The 27,001-nt window shown below is 39.1% G+C and overlaps 1 protein-coding gene across 13 annotated transcripts in view; it reads right to left on the reverse strand.

Moving 5' to 3' along the window:
- Nucleotides 1-2,729: 2,729 nt before the first annotated feature.
- tns1b (tensin 1b) overlaps nt 2,730-27,001 on the reverse strand; it is a 226,003-nt gene continuing 201,731 nt past the window's right edge. For 8 of the 13 annotated variants that reach the window (XM_060876855.1, XM_060876861.1, XM_060876860.1 and 5 more), the window contains 15 exons: nt 21,719-21,894; nt 21,428-21,566; nt 18,596-18,691; nt 17,280-17,445; nt 16,017-17,128; nt 14,905-14,991; nt 14,328-14,456; nt 13,269-13,361; nt 11,692-11,769; nt 10,360-10,431; nt 9,175-9,201; nt 8,515-8,683; nt 7,831-7,899; nt 7,635-7,664; nt 2,730-5,460 (listed from right to left, as the gene is read on the reverse strand). In XM_060876855.1, the coding sequence (XP_060732838.1) occupies nt 5,319-5,460; nt 7,635-7,664; nt 7,831-7,899; nt 8,515-8,683; nt 9,175-9,201; nt 10,360-10,431; nt 11,692-11,769; nt 13,269-13,361; nt 14,328-14,456; nt 14,905-14,991; nt 16,017-17,128; nt 17,280-17,445; nt 18,596-18,691; nt 21,428-21,566; nt 21,719-21,894 (2,585 nt within the window). In that variant the 3' untranslated portion in view covers nt 2,730-5,318. The remainder of the gene's footprint in view (nt 5,461-7,634; nt 7,665-7,830; nt 7,900-8,514; nt 8,684-9,174; nt 9,202-10,359; nt 10,432-11,691; nt 11,770-13,268; nt 13,362-14,327; nt 14,457-14,904; nt 14,992-16,016; nt 17,129-17,279; nt 17,446-18,595; nt 18,692-21,427; nt 21,567-21,718; nt 21,895-27,001) is intronic. The other 5 variants (XM_060876859.1, XM_060876862.1, XM_060876867.1 and 2 more) reach the window with 3 other exon arrangements.

Below are 27,001 nucleotides of genomic sequence, written 5' to 3' on the forward strand. Positions count from 1 at the left end.
GATGTGAGACAGAAGTTTAAAGTTTCAGCTTCTATTTCCCAGTATTTACAACTAGATAGGATAAATAACATAAACAGTGCATGTTGTATCAGCCAATTGACCATCCAGAACTTATATGGACTATCCATACTTTGTGAATTTGTCAAATAGTGGATTGTGATACCTTTACTGAATGTTTTGGTGACATCACTGAGTGTAGTTTTTAACGCTTCTTTCATCAGCTATAGTTGTTTTTCCTTGACTGACCTGTTCATTGTCTGTTCACCGCTTGTTATGTTCTTTTTCAGGACATTCCAATTTGTTGTGTTCACTATGCCCAGTGTTTATGCAGTGACTCTAAACGACTTCTCCCTCTTTTCTCAGCTTCGTGGTTTGATTTGATTGATTTTTTCCCCAGAGACAGCTCTTTGTTCATCATGTTAGCTTATCTTTTTTAACAACAAATGCAGTATTTACAGGTAAAACTTGTGGCTAAAACCAAGAAAATCTATTTAATTGTTTAAAAAATTAATATAACTTTTTGGGTGGTCTGATACAAATTGGGTGGTCTGATACAAAGTGTAAAATGTCATTTAAAAACATCTACATATAAATTACAGACTATAATTAAAGCTTAAACACTTTTCATATTCATCGTTTGACATGAAACCAAAATGTCCTCCATCTACAAAAAAGAAATAATAGAATTGATTGCAATAGTCTGACTACGTTGAAATTATTTAAAAACGCTGAACCCCCAATCGGGTATGGTGGCTTAGTGGATAGCATGTTTGCCTCACACCTCCATTGTTGGGGGTTCGATTCCCGCCTCCGCCTTGTGTGTGTGGAGTTTGCATGTTCTCCCTGTGCCTCGCGGGTTTCCTCCGTGTACTCCAGTATCCTCCCCCGGTCCAAAGACATGCATGGTAGGTTGATTGGCATCTCTGGAAAATTGTCCGTAGTGTGTGATTGCGTGAGTGAATGCGAGTGTGTGTGCCCTGCGATGGGTTGGCACGGCGTCCAGGATGTATCCTGCCATGATGCCCGATGACGCCTGAGATAGGCACAGGCTCCCCGTGACCCGCGGTAGTTTGGATAAGCGGTAGAAAATAAGTGAGTGAGTGAGTGAATTACTAAATAAATTCATTCATTCATTCATTCATCTTCTACCGCTTATCCGAACTACCTCGGGTCACGGGGAGCCTGTGCCTATCTCAGGCGTCATTGGGCAACAAGGCAGGATACACCCTGGACGGAGTGCCAACCCATCGCAGGGCACACACACACACACACTCTCATTCACTCACGCAATCACACACTAAGGACAATTTTCCAGAGATGCCAATCAACCTACCATGCATGTCTTTGGACCAGGGGAGGAAACCGGAGTACCCGGAGGAAACCCCCGAGGCACGGGGAGAACATGCAAACTCCACACACACAAGGTGGAGGCGGGAATCGAACCCCGACCCTGGAGGTGTGAGGCGAACGTGCTAACCACTAAGCCACCGTGCCCCCCACTAAATTAATTAATTAATTAATTAATTAATTAATTAATAATTTAAAAAAAAAACAATAACAAACAAAAGCTAAATTATTGGGTCTAACGGGTGTCCTGAAGTGTCCTGATGCCAATGCTAAAATATTTCAATGCTAAAATTTTTACAAAACACCTACCAAAATAGTATCTTAATCTAAATTTGGGATTATACTGGGGCCCCTGGTGCTGTATGGTTGCAGTGCTACCCTCTGTATCATTGTGCTGCCCCAAGTTTCTGTTTTGCCTGGAGAAAAGCTTAACAAATAAGTCAGAATTGGTGTGAAGATTCTTTGGAGTAATTTGTTGCTTGTAATCAGTAAAACTAATGTGTGGACCAGAACATCACCAGAACATCTGTAGACTAGAACATCACAACCTGTTACATTTTAATTTACCCTTTTCTGGGTTGTTGGAGGCGAGGAGCAAGAGAGGCAGGATAAAAGGCCCAAGTGTGCACAATTCCTAAATAAAACTGATAGAAGCTATCCTTGAAGTGTATTCCACATTTGATGGAAAAATTGTTGGATTTGTGTTGGCTTTCACTACTGAAACCTGATTTATGATTTATTAGAGGTGCTTGTGAGGTGTCCACAGTAAAATTTTGAAAACCTGGAAATTGGTGGTTATTCAGAGCAATAATATAACTTCTAAGATAAAAAGGGAAAGTGCATGTGATTGTTTTATTTATTTATTTGTACGTTACTTACATTAAATCCTTATGGATCCTCACTAATGTAAACATGGTATATATTCAGACTTCTTGATTAGGCTTCTCTTTATGCTAAAAATTTATCCTTACTTCTTTCTTTCTACAATATCTCACCTCAGGGATGCAGATAAACACGGAGAAGACAGGATTTGATTTGACTTGCGTTTTGGAGGCCGAAAATTGCCACCGGATTACACCATTTAACTTTTAAAAATGAGTTACAAAGCTATCTATACACAGAATAAATAACTTTAGATAACATTATTAAAATAGGCATTAAGACTAATTTAGGTTAAATAAAAGTTAATTAAAATATGTAAATTGCCACATAATAATAATAATAATAATAATAATAATAATAATAATAATAATAAGAAGAAGAAGAAGAAGAAGAAGAAGAAGAAGAGAATTAAACATAAAAAAAAGAAAATTAAACATAAAAAAAATACTTTGAAAATTGTACCTAATGGTGACATTACATGCACACAACAAACACAAAGCTTCCAAGTAACAGTGTACTTTAATGTATCTGAGTTAGGTTGCTTTTTAATATGTATTTTTTTGTCTTGCAAAAACAATTAAGCCATACAATATAATGCAAATAACACATGGTTCTGTACAGCAATAGTAGCACATTCACACATTCTAGGCCAAGAGCTATAATAACCGGGCACACAGAAAGAAGCAACACTGTTGACTTAAACACAGAAATATGGGAGAGGGAGATTTTTTTTAAAGATATAACGATCAAAATCTTGAAACATATTGTCAGCTACACAATAAATAGTAAGTGAACAGTTCTATGCCTACTGGTCAAGTGAAATGTGTAATAAGGCAAGCAATGCATACAAGCATATGATTTCTAATATGCACTTTACTATTCAAACTGTCTGAATGCTGAAGGAAGACTTTCAAAGATCTCTACAACACATTTAATAGTTTTCTTGTTCTTTCTTCTACCAGCTTGTGAATGTTAAGTGCTTTGCATTATTACTGGAGTAGTTCTTAAGGCTAAAGGAATATGGCCTGGGCAGCCAAATGCATTTTCATGCAAAAGCCAGTCTCTGTACTGAGTGATAGCTCCTCCTCACCAAAAACAACGAGCCACACTTCAGCACATCAGTCAACTGGAGTGTGAGCAATACTCAAACACAAAAGGCATACAAAAGTGAGATAAATCTTTGGCAAAATAAAATATTTACACACTCAAAGAACAGTTATTTTTTTTGCTTTAAACACCTCTGTAATAATGGAAATGGTAGGATTTTCATGTAAAGGTTGGCATAAGAAACACGAGACCCGTTTGACTTAAGATATTTTTTTTTCTTTTCTTAATTACAGTTAAAACACTGCAGTAATTCCCCAAATAATTAGGAGGATGTGTGAGGAAATGTGAGGAAATCAGAAAAGATGCAACACTGAACTATGCCTCATGATGGCACTGTGGATTTCAGATAAGGGTAAGGGAGTGTGGTAAGGGAGAAGATTTACGCTCATTTCTTTATTGGATCGTTTGAAGGATAGGGGAAAGAAATACATTTTAAGTGGAGGATGTTAGCAGAGCAAGTGAACTCTCTATATATGATGGAAAACACCTGCACTTTGTGTACAATCCAATGTATATGTGAAGCATAAAAAAAAGCATACAATCTCAGCTTTTTAGCAAAACGTGTACATCCTTTTCCCCTCTACAAAAACAGTGTCAGCTCCTAAATAAAAGCCTAAAATAAAAGAAGTCAAGGCAGTGAAAAAAATAGCCCAAACACAAGTTTTCAAATACATACATTTTATATCATACATAACTAAATATGTCTCAAAACCGTCTGATTTTGATATCTTAGCCAAAATATTTTTTTTTTCTTTTCTTTTCTATTTTTGTAACCTTTGTGTAGACTATACAATATATGCAAGTATGAGTTTAACATAAATCAGTGTAGCAAAATAATAAATACTCCTTTAAGTCACTTTTAGACATACTTTTTTTTTGATACATTTAGCTTACTTTAGGGTGTGTATGTAAATGTGTGTGTGTGTTTTATGCACTAATAAATCCAAATCTGACCCAGGTGCAATACCGGGTGCACTACTCTGACTGCTGCACTGATGTGAAGTCAATATATCAGAGGAAAATAGACCAGCTCTGATGTTAGAAAGAGTCGATGAGTAAAAGTGTGACCAGAAAACAACAGACGCGAGCACAGAGAGAGAGAGAGAGAGAGAGAGAAAGAGAGAGAGAGAGAGAGAGGACACTGGTGAGCACAACATCTACAGACAAAGGTGATTAGACTGATGTCATGATCTTTCTTTTTGTTCTACACTGCTAAAGACAGAAAGAAAGAAACTTTTAAGAGAGACCGATATCAGAAGTGGAAAAAGTGGAATCTGGCCCATATTTTTTTTGCTAGTGAAATGTTTGTTCTTCCATGTATATGTTAAGCCGTTCCTAATCCAACATGCTCCATGCGAGCCAGTGATGCCTGGATATAAGGGATTACATGCACCGTATTTTGGATTTCTAACAAGAGAATACAAATGTCATTTTCACAGAAAGCAAAAGAATATTGATATTTATGTATAGACAGGAACGAAATATCCTCTGAACAAGCAGTCTTATTTTACAAACAAAAAGTCCTCCAAATAATTACATGTTTATCCTGACAGCTGTCTCATCTTTGGTATTGTAATTCAATAGCCTGATATCAGTCTCATCAACCTTTTTTTTCCTTTTTCCCTTTTTTTTTTATTAAAAAAGCAAACTCTATGACATACATCCCTCTTCCCTAAAGTTAACCCTGCACAGAGATGAATTTCACCTCTCTCCTTTCCCTCACCACATGACTCCTCCTCTTCACTGCACTTCCTCTGTCCTCATCTGAGCTCAACTCCCTGTTCCATCCGAATACACGTTCTAATACACACGCACACACACATGCAATCTCACACTGACCCCTGGACTTACGCTTCAATATTCACCCGAGCATTCGCCAACACACACACATACACACACAAAATTAAAGATTTGAAGACATCAGAATGAAAATGCAGGGGAAATCAGTCCTCCAGAGGGGAAGCAGAATATCTCAGAGTAGCTCATCGCTTTTGGGAGCCAATCATCACTTTGGAGACAAAATTGACGATGGCGGTAGCTGGTTGGTCGGGGTCCAACTCTGCAAACAGGTGACTGACGTTATCTGTTGTGCTTCCCTGTTTCCTGGCCACAAAACCAAAAAATCTGAAATGGAAGAAGAGAAAACAGTCTATGACCTGCTTCTTCAACAAATTATTTTTACATGGCTTTCAACACATAGGAAGGATGCATATTATTATTATTATTATTATTATTATTATTATTATTATTATTATTATAATATATGATTGATATCTGTTGAATAATTTGGTGAATATTTGGTGATTTATATCTTTTGAATAATCTGCCAAATATCTGGTGATTAATAACTTGTGGATCCTAAAATCATTTTGGTCAAAAGGTGTTTATTATTTTACTACAACAGCACAATGTTGTACACAATATATGTTATACATAACCGGTGGATATAATATTTACACTACTAAAAGACTTAAAGACTACTAAAAGACTAAAAGACTTAAAAAAATCAATATTTTTACTTGCCATTTTATGTTAATTAAAAGCCACCTTATGACTTTTTTTGCACTAGGCCTGGATAGAAACAAAGAAAACCATCTGACTGCTAATATGAAGTTTTCTGTAAGGAAATGTTTATTCAACATTTATTAAAGTGGCCTCCAGTGTCTGTATTTTATAACAATTTGTAAGTTATACATGCACAGCTGCTATAAAGTAAGCGATAAGAAGAGAGTTCTAGTAGTTAACTCAGACGTTTAAATACACAGCGATGGTTAATAACAGTATAATTCATTCTACATAACTAGCTGTTATGTTTCAGCTGCTCTAACATACTCTCATCGGTTCACACAATAGAAATTCTAACACTTACTAAACACTTTACAAAATGCTCAGTCATGTTGAAGTGAAATCTTTACAAGAAAAGCCAGCTTTAAAGTGGTTCTCTGAAGCTTGGCTGTTAAGTCCTAGAGAGCTCTTGCACAATGCAGCTCTGGCGGTTCACATGTTCTAACTCATCAAACTGTTTATTGGTTTTAACAGATGTTACAGAAGAGAATATTCTAACCTGTTGGGTGGTCATTCGAAAAACAGCATATCATGTACTACATGTCATGTTGCGATCAGCATAATGCTCACACTAATTCTACAGCAGTATATCTAAATGCCTTGCTATGTCCTACAATCTACATGTTTCTACTGATCCTATTATTTGTATATTATCCACAGATTTTATTGCATTTGAATGTCTCTCTTTGACCTTTAAGCTACACTTCATCCACCAGTTAAACTGCCATATCTGACATCATGTGCTTTTATCCCTTGCCCAGTGTAGTAATCTGTTCTTCATTCCTCAGCTATCTCAGTACATCAATATTCTGGCACTTTTAATACAAAGATGAAAGAAGCATAATAGCATGCATATGCTCCAAAGCAAGCAAGCAAGAGAAAGAAAGAAAGAAAGAAAGAAAGAAAGAAAGAAAGAAAGAAAGAAAGAAAGAAAGAAAGAAAGAAAGAAAGAAAGAAAGAAAGAAAGAAAGAAAGAAAGAAAGAAAGAAAGAAAGAAAGAAAGAAAGAAAGAAAGAAAGAACCAATAAAGGAAAGAAAGAAAGAAAGAAAGAAAGAAAGAAAGGAAAGAAAGAAAGAAAGAAAGAAAGAAAGAAAGAAAGAAAGAAAGAAAGAAAGAAAGAAAGAACCAATAAAGGAAAGAAAGAAAGAAAGAAAGAAAGAAAGAAAGAAAGAAAGAAAGAAAGAACCAATAAAGGAAAGAAAGAAAGAAAGAAAGAAAGAAAGAAAGAAAGAAAGAAAGAAAGAAAGAAAGAAAGAACCAATAAAGGAAAGAAAGAAAGAAAGAAAGAAAGAAAGAAAGAACCAAGAAAGAAAGAAAGAAAGAAAGAAAGAAAGAAAGAAAGAAAGAAAGAAAGAAAGAACCAATAAAGGAAAGAAAGAAAGAAAGAAAGAAAGAATGAATGAATGAATGAATGAATGAATGAATGAATGAATGAAAGAAAGAATGAATGAATGAAAGAAAGAAAGAATAAATGAAAGAAAGAAAGAAAGAAAGAAAGAAAGAAACAAACAAACAAACAAACAAACAAACAAACAAAGAACCAATGAATGAAAGAAAGAAAGAATGAATGAAAGAAAGAAAGAATAAATGAAAGAAAGAAAGAAAGAAAGAAAGAAAGAAAGAAAGAAAGAAAGAAAGAAAGAAAGAATCATAAATTAGCTGAATGTATGCTTTTAGTTCTGGTGTGTTTCAGTATAGTGAGGTGACAGAATGAGACTCCAGTGAGACTTACTTTGCTGTGCCACCTTCTGGTTTATTCCACCTAGAGAGATTTTAAAGCAGATGAGATCATTTTTAAATACACAATGTCCTCTGTGTAAACAGCTCTAAAAGAACAAAGATTACAGGGCTAGAAGGTTTCTAGAGGCTAGGAAGTTAGCTTGTGTCTGTAGTGGTGTGTGCAGTTAAAGGTTATGATGGGCACGTACTTCCTCTCTTGGGGATCAAGGTCACAGAACGTGACCGTGTTGATGGGGTAGTGACGTCGGAAGAAAAGCCTGTAAGTAAACGTGCTATGGTAAGACAGTGTAACATCAAATGTGAAGTAGAATCATAAAATATATACAGAGTTATTTTTACTGCAGTATATATTTCACAAGAGTAAAAATCCATCCTGAAGAACCTGCATATTTATGATCTTTAATTTGATCTTTAATATAATAATGCCACTATTCACTGTGACTATACACAGTGCTTGTCATCACCGAGACTGCTAACTAGCTTCAGTTTCACAACTCGGTGTCAATGTGACATATAGCTGAGTCAAACATTTGCTCTCCACTAATTCTACAATAAATTTCTCATAGCGCATCACTAGAAAATTGTAAATGAGGCAAAAAGCTTCTGCCCTTTTTTTAGGAGCTAAAGAAACCTGAGGATTATACGTTATATTTGAGAAAGTATTTTTTTTTTTGCTCCTATTCTTCAGACAATCACTAATTTGTCAGAGGAATAACAGAAATACAACACCAACCAACATATCAGCATCAGAATTGTTATTCACATCACAAATATTTACAATCTAAACAAATTAAATTGAGCTCATTTCATGGTTGAGTTATCTGATCATTTGAGATTTTAGGTGTATTTAATTTGATTAGATATGTGCTTACTTCCTCTGGTTGTCCGTTAAGGTGATGCCTTGTGATGACACCTTGAAGTGGACCACAGTGGCAGTGGGTCCAGGGTTGGATGCCATGGTCTCTGAGATGGCCTTGGCGATAGCCTGCGGTCCAGTCAAAGACTCCATATCCACTGAATTTATGTACAGTACGTTGCATGCTGGGAATTATAGCAACGGATAAAACAGTTAGATATTGCAGAGTTCCTAATTGAAGCGGTACAGGAAGATCTTAACAACTGCGGTGGCATAAACTGTCATACGTATTTCATACTCAGATAGACCGTGATACATTTTGAACTAGGCTGATAACAAAAAGCTAACAGGAACACATTGTTAGTGCACTTGTGAACATTTTTCTGTTCATGTATAATTTGATATTCATGCCGTGCAATTCATCAGTCATCTCAAAGCATGCTGTCTAGCATCCAGCCGCAGAGATCGGCTTTTAGAAGAGCCGTCATAGGAGATAGCTGGAGTAGGATAAACAACAGATGTGTAGAGTTTTAGAGAACAAATATAACAGAGATACTGATATAGACGCTGGCATTGTGTTACGCTCTCTCATGCACAGTCTCAAGACACAAGAGAGACTGGGATGCATCAGTCAGAAAGGAATACAAAAAAAAAATTAAAGTGTGATTGGGTTTACCATTGGAATCAACAGGACTCTTCTGCCCTATAGTCACACAAGAGTGACAACAAAATGAACGAGAACAGCCGGTTCAGAAGTGATATAAGAAAATATCCCTACTTCTTCCATAAAGTGTTTTTTTTTCATACATTATAGCAATCTGGTCTTCTTTATTGGATATGGAATAAGCTTATCTATAGAATCAACCCTTTCATGGTGGTGCATCATGTTTTTACATGGTACAGGACTGATTTTTGTCCTTCATTCCTTTTCATCCTCACCACTAATGCTGTTACATGAATCAAACAAGTCAGAGTCAGTTTGTCTACATAATCAACCTTTTCAATCAAACATGTGTACAGTTTATTTTGACCAGGAAAAATATTTTTCTAGTCATTAGTTTCATCTGAGTGAGTGTGAATAAACATCAAGTTTGTTTGTGCCATCTTTATAACCTCAAAAATATTTTTGTCAATATCATCAAAAAGTATAGAAAATAAAGTAACAATAAAAATAGCAAATGATGTTGCTAATCATTGATAATTATAATAAGGAAGCATGTGGGAAATATGAACTGAAATATATCTAATGGGGTTTAATGTCAACATGTAATTTTTTAATATAAGTTATGAGTCCATCAGTTCAGAAATATGTGCATGTGAATACACATAAACATTCTGAGATCTAAAACCACCTAAACGTGAACCTGTAATGTGCTTCCAAAGCTGAGATCACTTACAGTGAGCTTGAAATGCACCTCTTACTTAGTGTCAGCAAAATCTATTTTTCTTGGTGTCCATTTTGCTTGAGGTCTTTCTGTGGTTTTTGAGTATCCTAATTTTTCTTGCACACTATTGTAACACCAGCATGGATTACAGTGTGTTTCATGTAACTTAGATATAAGAATATGAGAAAAGTATGAGGTGTATCATATGCATATGACATGTAAATAAGAGATTAATTAATAGAAGATTGAATGATCCATTAATTACACTGATATGTTTTGATGAATCAGGATGAATCAGACAGATTTGGCTTGTATGTTATACTATTGATGAATAAGGGGCATTGAGCATAAAACAAACTGTCAAGTTTTAGAATCTTATTAGAATTAATGAGAAAATGAACAGAAGCAGATGTAGAAATAATTGTGTACCCTTTATACAGTTGACAAATGTAGAGGCAAATAAAATCTCTATGTACCTGCACCCTGTTTGAGCAATTCTGTAGCTGGGTTTACTGGAGTGGCAACCTCTGTTATCTCCTCATTGGGCTCTACAAAACACATCATAAAGATATTTTCACAGTATGTCTTTGCCTTGCATGCAAGAGCTACAGAACAATACACAGAAACAGAGAGATGTATTTTCTCTACTAATCAGAGAAAGCTGACGCTGGGTCTCTGCGAGGAACAGAACAGCTACTGTACATAGAGCCTATTTTGTTTCTTTACCATTCTTCTGAACTTTGTTTTGGTTCAAAGTTCAAAGTGGGGAAAAAAAAATCAAGGTTTCCTACAAAATAGCATCCAGCTTGCTGTTGTAGCTACCATGAAGTGGATAATAATTACAGATCCAGAATTACTGAAACATGGTCTTATTGGACAACTAGGAAAGATGCATATTTTCTTCCTCACACATACAGTATGTGCTTGTTGAATGTCCCATCCCAGATTAAGTCGTCCTTTGTTGTTATAGTATCTCTGGACAATTTGGTGCAAAGTGCAAGTGATTTCCTGCACACTCATTCACACCTAGTAACAATTCAGAGCAGCTAATCTAACAGCAGGCAAGTTTCTGGGAGATGGGAGGAAACTTAGAGCACCTAGAGGAAACAGACATGGATGTTTGGAGAATATGTAAAACTCGACAATAAGCAGTAAGCGGTGTTAATATACTGGTCAGGTGTTCTTCTATATCTATCCAATGTAAGTTACAATATAGTATTTCAAATAAGGGGGTGGTAGCTTAGTGGTTTATGGCATTAGGACTACTGTCCAGAAGGTTGTGAGTTCATATACCATGGCTATATGAACTCACTGATACTGATAGGACAGCAACTGATAGGCCCTTGTGTAAGATCTCATCTGCTCGGCTGTATAAATCAGATAAACGTAAGGCTCTCTGTATAAGAGCGTCTGCCAAATGGCATACAAATGTAAAGAGGTATGTTAATAATACACCAGTGTGGATATTTAACTAGAAATGGAAGGAAATTAAGCACTTGTTGTCAGATATAAGCTATGGTTTCTCACTATTCTGCAGGGAATTCACACTTTGTTGACTTCTCACACTCTGTTTGAGAGAGTCGAGTTGGGTAGCTTGTAGCCTCTAGCCCTCTGTTGCTCTCACACCTGCATGGCATGTAGAAGTTGGCAGACAGAGAGAACCAGCTGCTATGGCTCTAAATTCACCTCAGAGCTGTTTACACCAGCACAGAAGGAATACATCACTCTGATGGAGGCGGTCAGCAAGTCTGAGATCATTTTCAACACAAAAACACATACAGACATGAGCACATAACACAAACTCTTACCTTTTGTGGGTATTACTAGTTTGCAAGGTAGAGCCAGTGGAGTAATGGAGTGCTGGTACACTAATGCAGATAGGCAGCCTGTATAAAGACACATAAAAAGATGGAATTATATTTATGAGAACAGAAATCAGAGATGGACATGCTTTACATGACAAACTCCATAACTGATTTATACTGTATTTTGAACCTCTGCCATGCAATGCATCATGTAATCAGTCAATCCAGCCTACATAGCTTTTTCACTTACAAGCTGGAATGACAGCATTGGCATTAGTGGAAAGACCTCGGTGTCAAACCTTTCACTAACATTGGGTCTCATATATCAAGCCACGTACCAACTGATTTATCTGTAAACAATTTGCAGGATTGTTTACACATAAAATATGGTATTAATCAAAATCTACTAAGATTGAAAAAACTCAGCGAGATCTCCTGAGACTAATAGGAACCTTAAACCTTTAGATAATAACATTCTAATTATATAATTTGTCATTTACATGTTCATTTACAGGATTTGGCAGATGCCCTTGTCCAGAGCAATGTAAAAAATTACGTACAACACTGTACAAAAGTTTTTTTTTTTTTTAATTTTTGTAAATTTGTTTAAATCACTACAAATGTCATCAAAGCGTTAGGAATCTTTGTTGTATCCTATTCATAAATTAGTGGGGGGAAAAACAAAAGCAGAATGGGAAGTCAGGACCAATGTAACAGCACTCTATAATATGGGGAATTAAGGGAGGATTTTTTATATTTTTTACAGGGATTCAGCAATATGCCCACATATTTATGAAGAAAATCTGATTTACTCGTCAGACTCTTTTGAAAATCTGTTTTGTAAAGCACATTCTGCCTAAAGATGCATGAAAGTGATAGTTAAAAACGTATTCATTTTTCATATAAATGATATTATCAGCTAATAAATTGTTTGGAAAAAAGGGATCAATAACAACATTCTCATGAAAGAGGCTGCCTAGTCTGGGCCTCCTTTCTAAATGTGTATTTGGGATAGGGCCTGCCTCAGCATGTGTGAGACTTGGCAGAGCCTCAACTTAGACCTAGACTAAGGAGGAGAAAAGTGCAGACAGCTATATATCTAACGGCACTGCCAGGCTTCATCCACACCTGCTCTTAACCTCACACATCTCGCTTTTCCTCTCTTACTCATAATAAAAATACACTTATGTAATGTCTGTTTTGTATTGTATGTTATGCAATGCCTCAGTTAACAGGATATTTCAGAGCTTACATAAGCACCCCGGCCCATGTTAGTGTTATTGTAGTTCAAGGGTGGCACTACATAGTGTAAAAAGTGCTTAGTATTCACTGTGCCAAGGTCATGTCACAATGCGGGAACCAGTCTAATTTACAGACAGACAGACAGACAGACAGACAGACAGACAGACAGATAGATAGATATTGATCCCATGAGGGAAATTCTTGTGTTACCGCAGCTTAGTCAGTAACAAGATACAACATACACACATAAAATATAAAATATAAATATACACAATAAAATAACCATGCTTAGCATAGTAATATATGCTTTGTGGAAAAAATAACTGAAAAAAACTGACCAAAGTAGGGCTCATTGGGGCATCCCTTTAGCTTCACACCTTTTGGGCTCGTCTCTATCAGGAAGTGGCGAACGAGCTCATTGGTGATGTCACCTGGAACACCAATGTAATTATTATAAACAAATTGAATGAATTACTAATAAAACTGTAGTATTTAATCACGACTATTAGTTAGGGGAAATAAGCAGCTAGTTCTGACCATTTCATAACCTGTTTAAATTATAACTGGTGCAGCATAGCTAAGCAAAGAGTTTTGGGAATGCTGTTGTATTTTTTTTTTTTTAAATATTCATTTATTATTTTTAGCATAATAAATAACCATCTTAAGCTTACTGCAATTACTGAATTATAGCACATACTGCACCCTAAGATTCAAGATTTAAGAACGTTTCATGGATAATGCAGTAGATTTCAAATAAAAAATAAATAAAAGTTTAAAAGTTTTTTATATGATCAAATTTTTACTAAATATTTATTAGATCATATTTATCATATTCATACACAGAGACTTTATTAAATTGTCAATTAAAATATTGCACAACACTGCCCCATGTAACATACAGTACATTGATACATTGCATCTGTGCAACTCTCATTCAGAATAGTTCTTTAAATCTTTAGCTCCTCAAGTGGTCGTGTAACCTCCGTAGAAACACACCTAACCAGAAAAGCGCTATACTGGATCAAGCCTACAACAAAAACCTTAAGGGTGACTTCTAATTCTCTAAGAACTTAAGGCATGCATAAACCACAGAGAAGCTGTGTTGAAAGCTATCTTCAGTTTCAATCCTAATCCAACGCAACATTATATTTAAGTGTGTGTGTGGACAGGAGCTGTTAATCAAATGCTGAGAGGTAAATTATGGGTTTAAGACAATCAGAATGTCTTGCAAGAATCATTTTAGACACATAGATTAATGGAGAAGTTCCCACAGACCCCTTAGAAGCAGTATCACAATGTCACTTATGTTATTAGAATTGTGATGATAGACGGTAAGTGAATTGTCTGCCCCAAGGGCAGATTGGTAAATAGTTTCCATTTGCTGTTCTGTCAAATACCTTTTTTAGGTGGCTGCACTGTAGGAGGTGGGGAGGCCACTTTCATGGCCAGACCATAGGCACCCCTAAAGGAGTGGCTGTCTCGAATGATGAAGGCTCCTGGCTCCCTTTCCTTCAAAATATTAATAGCTGGAAAAAAGAATTAAGAACTTAAGAAATTAAGAGATGGGATAATTTTAATTTTATTCAACAAAATAAACAGACCCTTGCAGACATTTTAAACCGGAAACAACCAGGGCTCCATTCCTCCTTAATCAGGTTTGATTTGATTTGAAGCTACATAATGCATATGCATAAATGTTTTAAAACTGAGAGTGTAGCAGATTCTCACAAAGCAAAACCAAGTACATATGGCTCAACGTATGCTGTTGTGTATATATTCATCTACACTAATCCAGTAAAAGTTCATCTAGCAGGAAAAAAAAAACAGATGTAATGGTCCACAGGACCTGACCTCATAATGGCCTTATAAATCATGGCCACTGAGAACAGAAGAATTGTTTAAATGGTGTATGTGTCTCATGTCTAAATCTAAACATAGATCAGACACACAAAAATACACATGCCAAGACCTTACCTTGCTCTCTGGAGATGTCTGGTTTATACCAAAATTTGGAAGTATCTTGGACAAACTTTACATTCAACCTGGTTTCTGGACTTCCATCTACAAAATGGGAGATGCAAAAGTTCAAGCAAATTTGTCAAAATTATTCACCCTTAAACACATTAATTCAATTAACCAGGAAAAAAGTTGGAAATAAGCATGAAAGCAAACACACAAACAAGCTCAGTATAATGCAAAGATATCACATTATCTGAATACATTTAATAAAGAATTCAGTCTATATGGGACTCAAGGAATAATTTCTATGTATTTGTACAACTGAACTGCTGCAACTCTTTACAGAACAATAGGCAAGTGTCCATTTTGTCAAAGATTAATTTAAACTGATATTTAACAGACTTGTTTTGGCTCCATTGTGTCTCCATTGAATGTACCAGACATCGTTATTCATTCAACACTTGTCTGTCATGCATTGACATTTTAAAAAACTTGGAAACTTGAAACCAGCTAGATATTACGTAATGCCTTAATGATAAATATATTGTATGAAAAACAGTTTATTTTATATATAGGAACAGCCATTTAACCCTTGTATGTTGTTCGGGTCTGTGGGACCCATATTCATAAACATCAATAGTTTTGAAAAACTTTGCTTCCTTGTAAATTTGTTGATTTTTTTCCCACTCATAACTTGATTAAACTTGATTTTCTTTTTTTTATTACATTTTATTAAAAAAGAACAAAAAACGAGTAGCACTTTAATTAAAAAATGTGATGTAATAAAGGTAAAGGCCAAATATTAACCATATACTGTATGCTGTTTATATTGCTTGTAATTGGGATGAAGTAAACATTTGTACAGTATTTTAACATAAAATTTTTGATTGTGTTGAATTAAAAACCCAAAAATGTAGCGGGTCGACCAGACCCACGAACACTGGCTGAGTAACAAAAATACGAACAACATACAAGGGTTAAACTAGATACACAAATGACTGAAAAATAAATATCTCATGCATCACTTTTCTTTTGAGTACAATTTTTGAAGTGTCTTTAAATAAACAATGACCAGCAATAATTGAAATACTCCTACTCTCCTTATTAGTCGTTCGTTAATGCCTTACCACACATGTTGAGTTTGGAGAAATCTGGAAGTGTATTGAAGAAGTGCACACTCGGAGTGCTCCCTCCACTGGACATGGGTGGTGATACCTTTCCATTGAGGGTGTTGTAGGAGAGTACACCATTTGGGCGCTCGCCGCTTGACATGCGCCTTTTCTCTGGCAGCTGTGGCTGCCTGAAGTTATCAGAGTAGGAAGCAGGTGAGACAGGGAAGGATGGGGTGGAGGGTGGATGGTAGCCTGATGAACTGCTCTGGCGTGACAGGGCACCATGTCTCTCATCTGGAGTGGTGTACCCACTGTGCATTGGGTGCCTGTCCAGGCTTGGGCTTCCATGGGACACCTGAGTCACAGAGGGGTGGCGTCCCAGGATAGGGCTACTCTGGCCTGGATGGGTAAGTGATGTCTGCCTGCTTAACACAGGACTGATCTGGCTGTGCTGGATGACAGACTGGGTGTGGGAAGGCTGAAACCCAACAGGAGGGCTTTGAAGACCTTGTCTGCTCAAAGTGGGACTGCTCTGTGTGACTTGGCTTACCGGCATCTGTCTGTTCAGCACTGGGCTACTTTGGTTGGGCAGAATCATAGGCTGGGCATGTGATGACTGGTACCCACTTTGGAAATCTTGCCTGTTCAGGGTGGGGCTGCTCTGTGTGCCCTGGCTAATGGGAATCTGTCTACTCGGCATAGAGCTACTTTGTGTCGCCTGTGAAATCATGCCATGCTTTGGAAGCACTACACTGCCAAATGCTCCAGGCTGATAGCCATTAGCTGGAGAAGGCTGGTGGCTGAGAATGGGACCTTCATGATTTGGCAGTCTTTGCTGGAGAGCAGGAATGGGTGATGTGTCAGTGAATATGTTGTGTTGATGTGTGTCAGGTTTGCTAGGCATAAGTTGGCTACCAATGATGCTCAACTGGACATGTTCTGGTGAGGAGGCATTAAGTTCAGGAGTAATAAAACTGCCTGAAACGTTGCCAGGTATTTGGTAGGAAGGATAGGATGCAGGAAGAGTGTGTGAAGTGCTCTGGGAGGGCAATAAGCGGAAACCAGAGTCTCCCACTCCATCAGATGGTGTGCTTAGGCCCACTCTGCTATCCACCAAGGTATGCTCTCTGAAACCAGAATAAACACTGTATTAGAAACATAAATTCAGAATCATTGTGTACGTTGCATAAGTCTATGTTGATCCTTGTTTTTCTAAAGATGGGAATTGGCCTTGGTTTACTTCAAAACCTCAAAGCTATGATAGCCATGCCCTCTCACCCCTCTGGTCTTTGTACAGGACTGCTAGACGACAGTGGGGAGTTAAAGGGATGAGAAGCTCCTCTGGTCAAACTTCCACTCTCAACAGTAGGAGACACAGGACTGGATGGCTGCCCCCCAGTCACTGATGCTGAACGAGCAACAGACGCCACATAGCTGCGGGGCTCTGAAAGCACACACAGATCACATATTGCCAATACATACTGCTGATCCAACATGAGTGAGGAATGATTTGGACACCAACATGAAAATCAAAAAATCAATAAAGAATTTATGTGCTTTTTTTAAAAAAAAGGATTTGCTACATATTTTGACTCCCAACTGCTAAAGTGAGATGCACATGTCTATTCACCTTCACTGAAGACATTAAACTAAATAAATATTACCGAAATGAGGAATGCGTTTTAACCCATGGAAATTATGACAAATATTTTCAAGTTGGTAAGAAAAGGAAATCAAAGAATATGATCACGTAAATAAATAGGGCATTCTTTATTAGTGCTAAGCTCTTACCTTCCTCTTCCTCACTCTCTGTACCAAGCAACACAGATGACAGCCAGGGTGAAAATTTGACAAAAATACAGAGAGAAAGCTTGGATGAAAGTAGATACTAGAGAAAGATTAATAGATTTAGAAAAAGGTTGAACAGAATAAACAGAAAAAAAAATATGCAACTAGAGAAGCATAGTAAAGATATTAGGCTAATAATTACTACAGACAGAAAAAGAACCAAAAAAGAAAGAAAGATTGAAAAGTGTTACTCTAACAGAAGCATTAGCCCTAACTTGCTTGGAAACAGAGCTAAAACTAGAATTGCGTCAGACATTTGGATTTGGTTTAAAGGAGAGTCATTTTTTAAGCCAGCCAGCCAAGTTAAACATCTCTCGTGACACATTTCTATTATCACACTTCTTACTACCATCAAGCCCCAAATACCTACCCTCGCTGGCCTCCCAAACAAAAATCAAAGGGAAACCTGCACTCGAAAAGGAATTTTATACATTTTTGTACTTTTCCAGGTCTCCTTAACCTCCTCCAACAGGGTTGATATTGGCTGTTTTAATACTGAGGTAAAAAAAAAACATGCCTTTGAACACTATTTTTACACATTTTCATAGCACTAAAGCTCTCCGCTCTTCCCTCATGCAGACACACACAGGTTACAATTAAGCTAACACAACCACATATGTAATGTGGAGACTTGTTTATTTAAAAAAAAAACTATGAGCTCAGTGTTTGTGAAAGTATAGTCAAGATGCCTAGTTAGGGGCTGGTGAAATTCCAACTGACTTCCTGTTTTGTGTGTATGTGCTCACCTGAGCCTGTCTGGTTGAGAAGGATCTCAGCTGGGTTGTGTGGCTTCAGACCCAGGAAGGACAATGGTGTTTTAGCCAAACCTGGAGGAGAACGGCCTAAGAGAGAAAGAAGGCACAGAGGTTAGTGGACAGCTCAGGGTTGGCAGGTCATCAACAGCACAGATCTGTATGTACAAACACAGCATGAGCAGAGGAACATAAGCAGCTCATTGACTGTGTTCTGATGTCTGATTCCTAATTCATTTAACATTTCATTACTATAGAAACACCAGAGCAAATAAATGATATCTTCTAAAAGTCTAAAATATACAGATCCAGAGCTGTAAAGATGACACTATCTCAGATGAAAGGGTACAGTATTTACACTGAAAATCTGGTGATGGTGCAAGTGCCTCATGCTAACTGCCTAGGCCATGCAAGTGTTTCATTCAAAATGTAAATGATGTAGATGAAACACTCTCTGTCAGGTTTTTCTGACAGAATGAGCACATCATGCAGACAACCACACAATACTTAAATGTCAATGAGTCTGAGCTGTAGCTTCTCACATACATTACCAGGACAAGTGATGGCATCACTTTATTTGTGAAGTCCACTGTAGAAACTCTACTGTCAATAAACCACCAGTATTAGCTTCTCTAACTCGTTCTAAACGATGCATATACATTACAGATGTTGACCTTTTTTAGTAAATAATCTATACACACCCAACACTTACTGTAGAAGAACCAATTACTGTTATAAAATAATGGCTGTAGAATGAAAAATAGCATAGGCAGCTATGTTAGCATAGGCGTCAAAATGGACGCCTCATATTTTCAGAATCCATGGGAGCAGTCAAAGGTGGTAGTCATGTGACAATGTGAAACATATTGTGACTACTTCAAAGTGATGTGTCTTATTTATAGCTATACTATAAACTTTAAACTAATCAGTCCATTCAATCCAGCCATTCAGTCATGTTAGTCGAGTGTGTGTACAAATCCGAACATCAGTAGGCAAGGAATTTTATGTAGCTGGACCTTCACAAATATTTAGATGAATATTTAGAAAACCCCAATTTACAGACTATTTGCTTTTAAGTTTATTTGTCTTAGTTTACAGCTCTACTAAATAATCTTCATAAATCAGTGTTGTCATTGATGCATTTTATGACATTATTTTATATTTTATTAGCTTCACTGGTAGTCAAGAGCTCGCTTGTTGAGTGTCTACATTGGACAATCCAAATAAAAAGTGTGACAATGAATAGTGCAAAACCAGCAAAACAGACTGTAAAGACAAAATGATTAATAATAATTAAAAACAAAACATTCAAGCAGACAATACAACACTATCGACTAGATTGAATGGGTGATGGAAAATCATGGCTGTTCTCTGCATGCATGCTCACTGAAGCAGTGTCATAAAGTCTGGGACAAATTAAACACGGTGGCACACTGGTGTCTGAGACAGTTTGTGCACATCCTCCACTTACCAAAGAATCCCATACAATTCTTTGTATGAAAGCCCAAACCGTTCAACATGAGAGGGAATGGGGAACAGAGGGAAGCAGTGGGGTAGTGGAAGACACAAATGTCCTCTGATTTACTGCAGGAGAAGGGGGCCGCATTGATGCTGCTGCTTTCAAATGACTTTCAAAGCATGTGAGCATCTTAACCACCGAACAGAAAAGACACCCAATGCCGTCTCCTGCTCCCCACAAATGCAAACATGCCTGCTTTAAATGCCCACATCGGGCATTTGTTTGCTGCCGAGAATGCTTTTGCCGTTAATCTGTGAAAAGTGTTGAAATGCAAAATATACACTATATATCTCTGCTTAATCCAGCATACAGTTGAATAGTTATATTTATCCTTGACATATACTGTACAGTACCAATAAAGCAGTGTGTGTGCTGTCAAGCTTCATTTTGCTGCACAGTGACAGCAGTACTCTAGAGAATGTCCTGGTTCTGAGGAGAGTAAGGCAGCTTTGCAGATACAATTTCAACCAGAGCTGCAGGGATTGAATCAATTTTCTGACAGAATGTCTGGTAAGAGGAAATGCATCACTGGGCCAAATAAAACAGAGCAGGTCAAAAGTGCACAGAAGATGCTCAGGTCTGCTCAAGGAGACCTTGCAAGAGGGCCTTTATAAGGAAGCTGAGGTGGAGGGGATGCAAGGGTATGATGAAGTAATAAGTGATTAAAAGTGAGCTATCCTGGCTGCTCGTAATGGGATCAGCCTATAAATATGAGAGCTTGGCGACCTTCACGGCTCACACATGCATCTGAAAATAGCTGATGACAACAGTTTATGAAATGTGGAGTTTTCTGGGAAACAGGAGAGAGCTAGAGGTTTTTTCTTAGCTTCTGGCTATCTATGAGCCAACATGAAATCTACTCTTTGCCAGTAATTGACCACACAAAGGAAATCATTGAAATTAAGCACAAATTTTCACATTTGTAGACTTGTGTGTCAACTGGTAATAAAGTTTATATAACACCCCGAGAGAGGGTTTCATTTAGCTGCTTAGCATAGGGTGATCTGGGGTTGACTTAATATTGGTCTACCATTAAAGAATCTAGTAGAGAAAAAAGAAAAGTACAGGCTTACTAAAACACTTGCAAAACACTTTATATTAAGGAAATCTACTTAACACATAACTTAATTACACATAAAACACTCTTTAGATGTCACTGTCAAAGTTATTTGAGATAAATATGCATAATTTCAGAACACCGATAAAAAGACCTAAATAATAAATATCTTCTAGTTAATCGAACTATCTATAAGAAGAGATATAGCTTGATTTCTATGGCACCCTTCTCCTTCAGCTGGGAAACTTACACACGTTGAAGTAAGGGGTTTGTGGCGAGACAGGGAAGGCAGGGGTTTGGGGGAGGACCTCACCGCCCACAGTAGCTGGAGGGCTCACTTGGCCCCCATCCATCTCTTCAAATGCTTCCCTGTAACTGTGCATGTGTCCCTAGAGGAGCATATGACCGGTGAACACACATATTCCAAAATAATCACACCAATACACATCATATTATGCATGATAAATCAGGTATAATTTTGGACATCAAATTTTATCTTAAAAATCAAAAGGACGTTTCTTCAGTCGACCACTGAGTCTACCTCCTTAGGTCGGCCTCCTGGGTTCTGAGCAATGGTATTAGCCAGTTCTGGTGAAATGCATCGAATGGGGGAGCGGACTCGGGTAGGGCTTTCGTCACGGGATTGTCCCTCGCTAGTAGTCCGGTGTCGTCCTGGTCCTGTGCTTTCATCCTTTGATGCCTCATGAGATTGTACCCCTGGCAAACCATATGATAATCATATCATAACACAAACACAATCAATACACAGAAAATTTCTGGAGTTGAATATTCTGAAGTTACTTGCGTAAGAGTTAGATGCTAGGAGTTTATTTTCTAACTTAGACTACAGCTGGTGTTAGTTACTCTAAAGCGGTGTTCATCCACTGGGTGTTGAGGAGCCTGATTTAACTTCCAAATGGTGTTGTCTGAACAACATCTATCCTGCACCTAGCTGCATTATCTTGGACTTTGTTAAGAGGAGGGTAAATGTACCATTATATGTTATTAAACTGTTTTTATGCTGTGAGGGATTTTCAAAGAAGACTGCTCTTGTTTGGAAGTAGTAGCTCAGTGGCTAAGGTGTTGGCCTAATAACCAGAAAGTTTTGAGATTGAATCCCAGGTCCACCAAGCTGGGCCCCTGAGGCAGGCCCTTAACCATCAATTGTATAAATTTAAGTCACTCGGGATGAGGGTGTCTACCAAATGCTGTAAATATATTTGTGTGTGTGTTTTTTTTTATTATTCTTTTCACCTGTTTTAGATTTGTTAAAACTGTGAAAGAGAGCAGACAAGGTGTGCAAAACAGCATGTAAACAGTTTGCTGGATTGTAAGCAGCATGTAAACAGTATGTTGTGTCAGTGTGTGTGTTTTGTGAGGGTCTATGCAGTCCATACAGATGATGTGTGTGTATGTTGTGTTCAGTACAGTACATTTCAGTTGTTGAGAAGTCTGATGGCTTGTGGGAAGAAACTGTTACACAGTCTGGTCGTGAGGGCCCGAATGCTTCGGTACCTTTTTCCAGATGGCAGGAGGGTGAAGAGTGTGTGTGAGGGGTGTGTGGGGTCATCCACAATGCTGTTGGCTTTGCGGATGCAGCGTGTGGTGTAAGTGTCTGTGATAGAGGGAAGAGAGACCCCAATGATCTTCTCCGCTGTCCTCACAATCCGCTGCAGGGTCTTGCGTTCTGAGATGGTGCAGTTCCCGAACCAGACAGTGATGCAGCTGCTCAGGATGCTCTCAATGGTCCCTCTGTAGAACATGGTCAGGATGGGGGGAGGGAGATTTGCCTTCCTCAGCCTTCGTAGGAAGTAGAGACGCTGCTGGGCTTTCCTGGTGATGGCGCTGGTGTGGAGTGACCAGGTGAGGTTCTCCGCTAGATGAACACCAAGAAATTTGGTGCTCTTGACGATCTCCACAGATGATCCGTCGATGTTCAGCGGAGAGTAGTCACTCCGTGCTCTCCTGAAGTCCACAACCATCTCTTTAGTTTTATCCACATTCAGAGAAAGGTTGTTGGCTCTACACCAGGCAGTTAGTTGTTGCACCTCCTCCCTGTATGCTGACTCGTCGTTCTTGTTGATGAGACCCACCACGGTCGTGTCATCGGCGAACTTGATAATATGATTCGATCTGTGCGTTGCTGCACAGTCGTGAGTCAGCAGAGTGAACAGCAGCGGACTGAGCACGCAGCCTTGAGGAGCTCCAGTGTTCAGTGTGGTGGTGCTGGAGATGCTGTTCCCGATCCGGACTGACTGAGGTCTCCCAGTCAGGAAGTCCAGGATCCAGTTGCAGAGGGAGGTGTTTAGTCCCAGCAGGCTCAGCTTCCCAATCAGGTGCTGAGGGATGATTGTATTGAATGCTGAACTAAAGTCTATGAACAGCATTCGTACATAAGTGTCTTTATTGTCCAGGTGGGTGAGGGCTAAGTGGAGAGCTGTGGCAATGGCATCGTCTGTGGAGCGGTTTGGACGATACGCGAACTGTAGGGGGTCCAGTGAGGGTGGTAGCTGCGTCTTGATGTGCCTCATGACGAGCTTCTCGAAGCACTTCATAACTATGGGTGTGAGTGCAACGGGACGATAGTCATTGAGGCAGGACACTGTAGACTTCTTTGGGACAGGAACGATGGTGGTAGTTTTGAGGCACGTAGGAACAACGGCGCTGCTCAGGGAAATGTTGAAGATGTCCGTAAAGACATCCGCTAGCTGTTCTGCACATTCTCTGAGCACCCTGCCAGGAATGTTGTCTGGTCCAGCAGCCTTCCGTGGGTTAACTCTGCATAGAGATCTCCTCACGTCGGCCGTGGATAGACAGAGTACCTGGTCGTCGGGGGGAGGGATGGACTTCCTCTGCGTTACGTTGTTCTGTACCTCGAACCGAGCGTAGAAATCGTTCAACGCATCTGGGAGGGAGGCGTCGCTATCACAAGCAGGTGAAGCTGTCTTGTAGTTTGTGATCGCCTGTATGCCCTGCCACATGCGCCGGGTGTCTCCGCTGTCCTGGAAGTGGCTGTGGATAGTCTGGGCGTGTGCGCACTTTGCCTCTCTGATGGCTCGGGACAGTTTGGCCTTTGCTGTTCTTAGGGCCGCCCTGTCCCCTGTTCTGAAGGCTAGGTCTCTAGTCCTCAGCAGAGCACGCACATTAGCAGTCATCCACGGCTTCTGGTTGGAGCGTGTAGTAATGGTCTTGGAGATGGTCACGTCATCAATGCACTTGCCGATGTAACTGGTCACTGATGACGCGTACTCCTCCAAGTTGACAGAGTCACCGTTGGTTGCAGCCTCCCTGAAGATATTCCAGTCAGTGCACTCAAAGCAGTCCTGAAGAGCAGAGGTGGCACCTGCTGGCCAGGTTTTCACTTGCTTCATAACCGGTTTTGAGCGTCTGACGAGTGGTCTGTATGCTGGAATTAGCATAACAGTGATGTGGTCTGAGTAGCCGAGGTGGGGGCGGGGCTCCGCACGGTACGCGCCGGGAATGTTTGTGTAAACAAGATCCAGCGTGTTTTCACCTCTCGTAGCAAAGTCCACATGTTGATGGAATTTAGGGAGCACTGACTTGAGATTTGCATGGTTGAAATCTCCGGCGATGATAAAAAGTCCGTCGGGGTGAACATTCTGTAGGTCGCTAATAGCTCCGTATAGCTCACTTAGCGCCTCTTTAGCATTAGCGCTAGGAGGAATGTAAACTCCGACAATGTAAACAGTAGTGAATTCCCGTGGTAAATAAAATGGTCTGCATCTAACAGTCACAAACTCCACTGACGATGAGCAGTAACTAGAAACAAGCACAGAGTTCTTGCACCAATCCGTGTTGATATAAACACACACACCACCACCGCGAGTCTTACCGCACAGAGCTGCATTTCTGTCGGCTCTAAATGAAGTTAGCCCGTCCAGTTGAATGGCGGCGTCCGGAACTCTGTCGCTGAGCCACGTCTCCGTGAAAACAAACACGCAGCAGTTTCTAATCTCTCTCCGTGTAGAGCGTTCGAGTCGGATGTAGTCCAGTTTATTGTCCAGGGAGCAAACGTTGGCTAGTAGAATGGACGGGAGAGCCGGCCGGCTAGGGTTTGTTTTTAGCCTAGCACGGACCCCCGCCCGCTTACCGCGCTTCCGCTTCCTCGCGCACCGCTTTCGGCGTCCCCTCTCCTGGTCTCTGGTATCAGGCGGTACCGGGGACTGGAGGCCTGGTCTCCGCAGCAAGCCGAGGTCACGTAGCCTATACAGTACATCATCGTGCAGGTTGGTTGTTACACGATTTCTGTACTTTATTAGGTCCTGATGGTGGTATACATGAACACCGCTGTGCCTGGCATCCATGTAGAAGCAATGGTCGGGCTAAAAACCGTAAATAAAAACTTAGAAAATGTAAATAGCACCGTATTGAATCCGGAGAGGCCGCGCGTTTATTTATTAATTAAATAAACTCTAGTTAGGAGTTAATTTTAACTTTACATGTTATGTACTCTACAGTATATGTAGAATTTGAACTCTACAGGAGTTTGAATAAAGGCTGAATAAGACCCCTGAAAAAAGGCTAAAAAAAGCTAGTAATCTGTAGTGTGTAATCCAAGCAACCTTAAGTTCTGTTCTTGTATTTCAGATCAGAGCCTGATCCTGTAAATTTACGTTCCTGGTCTTATCTGACTACACACTGGGGTGTGCACAAACACAACCTTGTGTGAAAATACAGTTTGGAAACCAGGCAACAGTCTGGACAAAATATTCACCATTTTTCCCAGTGACTGAGTGAGTGAGTATCATTGGATGACAGGATATTCAAGTAACCGAATAGACAAAAAGAGATGTTAGTTGAGCTCACAGAACTGACAAATCTTTAGTGCCATACATCCTTCCTGAATGCTAAAATGAACCATGGCAGTTTGGTTGTAGGAATAAACCTGTCAGCTATATTTTCTTAAGTCATTAGTTCTCAGTGCATCTTTGCAAAGTTTGAAGATGATCCTAGGAAAAACTAGGGAATAGAGATCATTTAAATCTAAGAAGGGCTAAGTTACTGTAAATGTGTCTTGGACTGGAGAACTCATGACATAAATGATATAAAAAAAACTAAGACCACCTTTAGGTGTCATGTAATATCCCAACTAAATGACATACAGAATTGTCCATCTGCAGGATATCACAGTTGTGTATTCATTCACGTTGCTAGAGCAATGTCATAACACACAGACCTCAGATGTATTGACATGGGAGTGTAAGCCATGTTCAGAAAGATCTAGATCTAGGTCTAGCTCCCATAAGTTGGAAATGTGCACAGTCACATTCTCCAGCATCATCTCACTTTGGGTCATTTGATGACACCCAAAGCAGAAGAAATAAGCACAGCTGTGCATGTCAAGCACTGTAACTGTTTCCTCGGCAACTGCCTATGCCTAATACTTTCAAGCTGATTCACCGGAGAACCCTAGTGACTTTGTCCTGCTCATCTATTGATCAATGCAGGAGATGCTGGAAAGGAAAAGTGAGATTTTGTTTTCTCTTCCACTCATTTCTTGAAACATAAAAAAGCTCATCACAGAAACATATCTGAGGCAAGGTTCGAGAGGGTCATAGCCTTCTTTCGGCAATTGTGGAGTCTATATTGGATTGAACGTGAGTCGGAAGGAGTCCCAGACTGGGAACGGAAGCTAGACTCTGGCAACTGTGTGTTGCCTTTGTGAGGACCAAACAGTCTGTGCCCTAGACTTTTATTCCCGAATGGCTGATAACAGCCGCACAAAAGTTCTGCAACTTAGAAGGCTTTATTATGTTTTGTTCTTTTTCTAAATGCTAAAGCAGACATGGAGAAAAGCCCTTGA

This window comes from Tachysurus vachellii, chromosome 8 (genome assembly GCF_030014155.1).
Source record: "Tachysurus vachellii isolate PV-2020 chromosome 8, HZAU_Pvac_v1, whole genome shotgun sequence".
Lineage (NCBI taxonomy): Eukaryota > Metazoa > Chordata > Actinopteri > Siluriformes > Bagridae > Tachysurus > Tachysurus vachellii.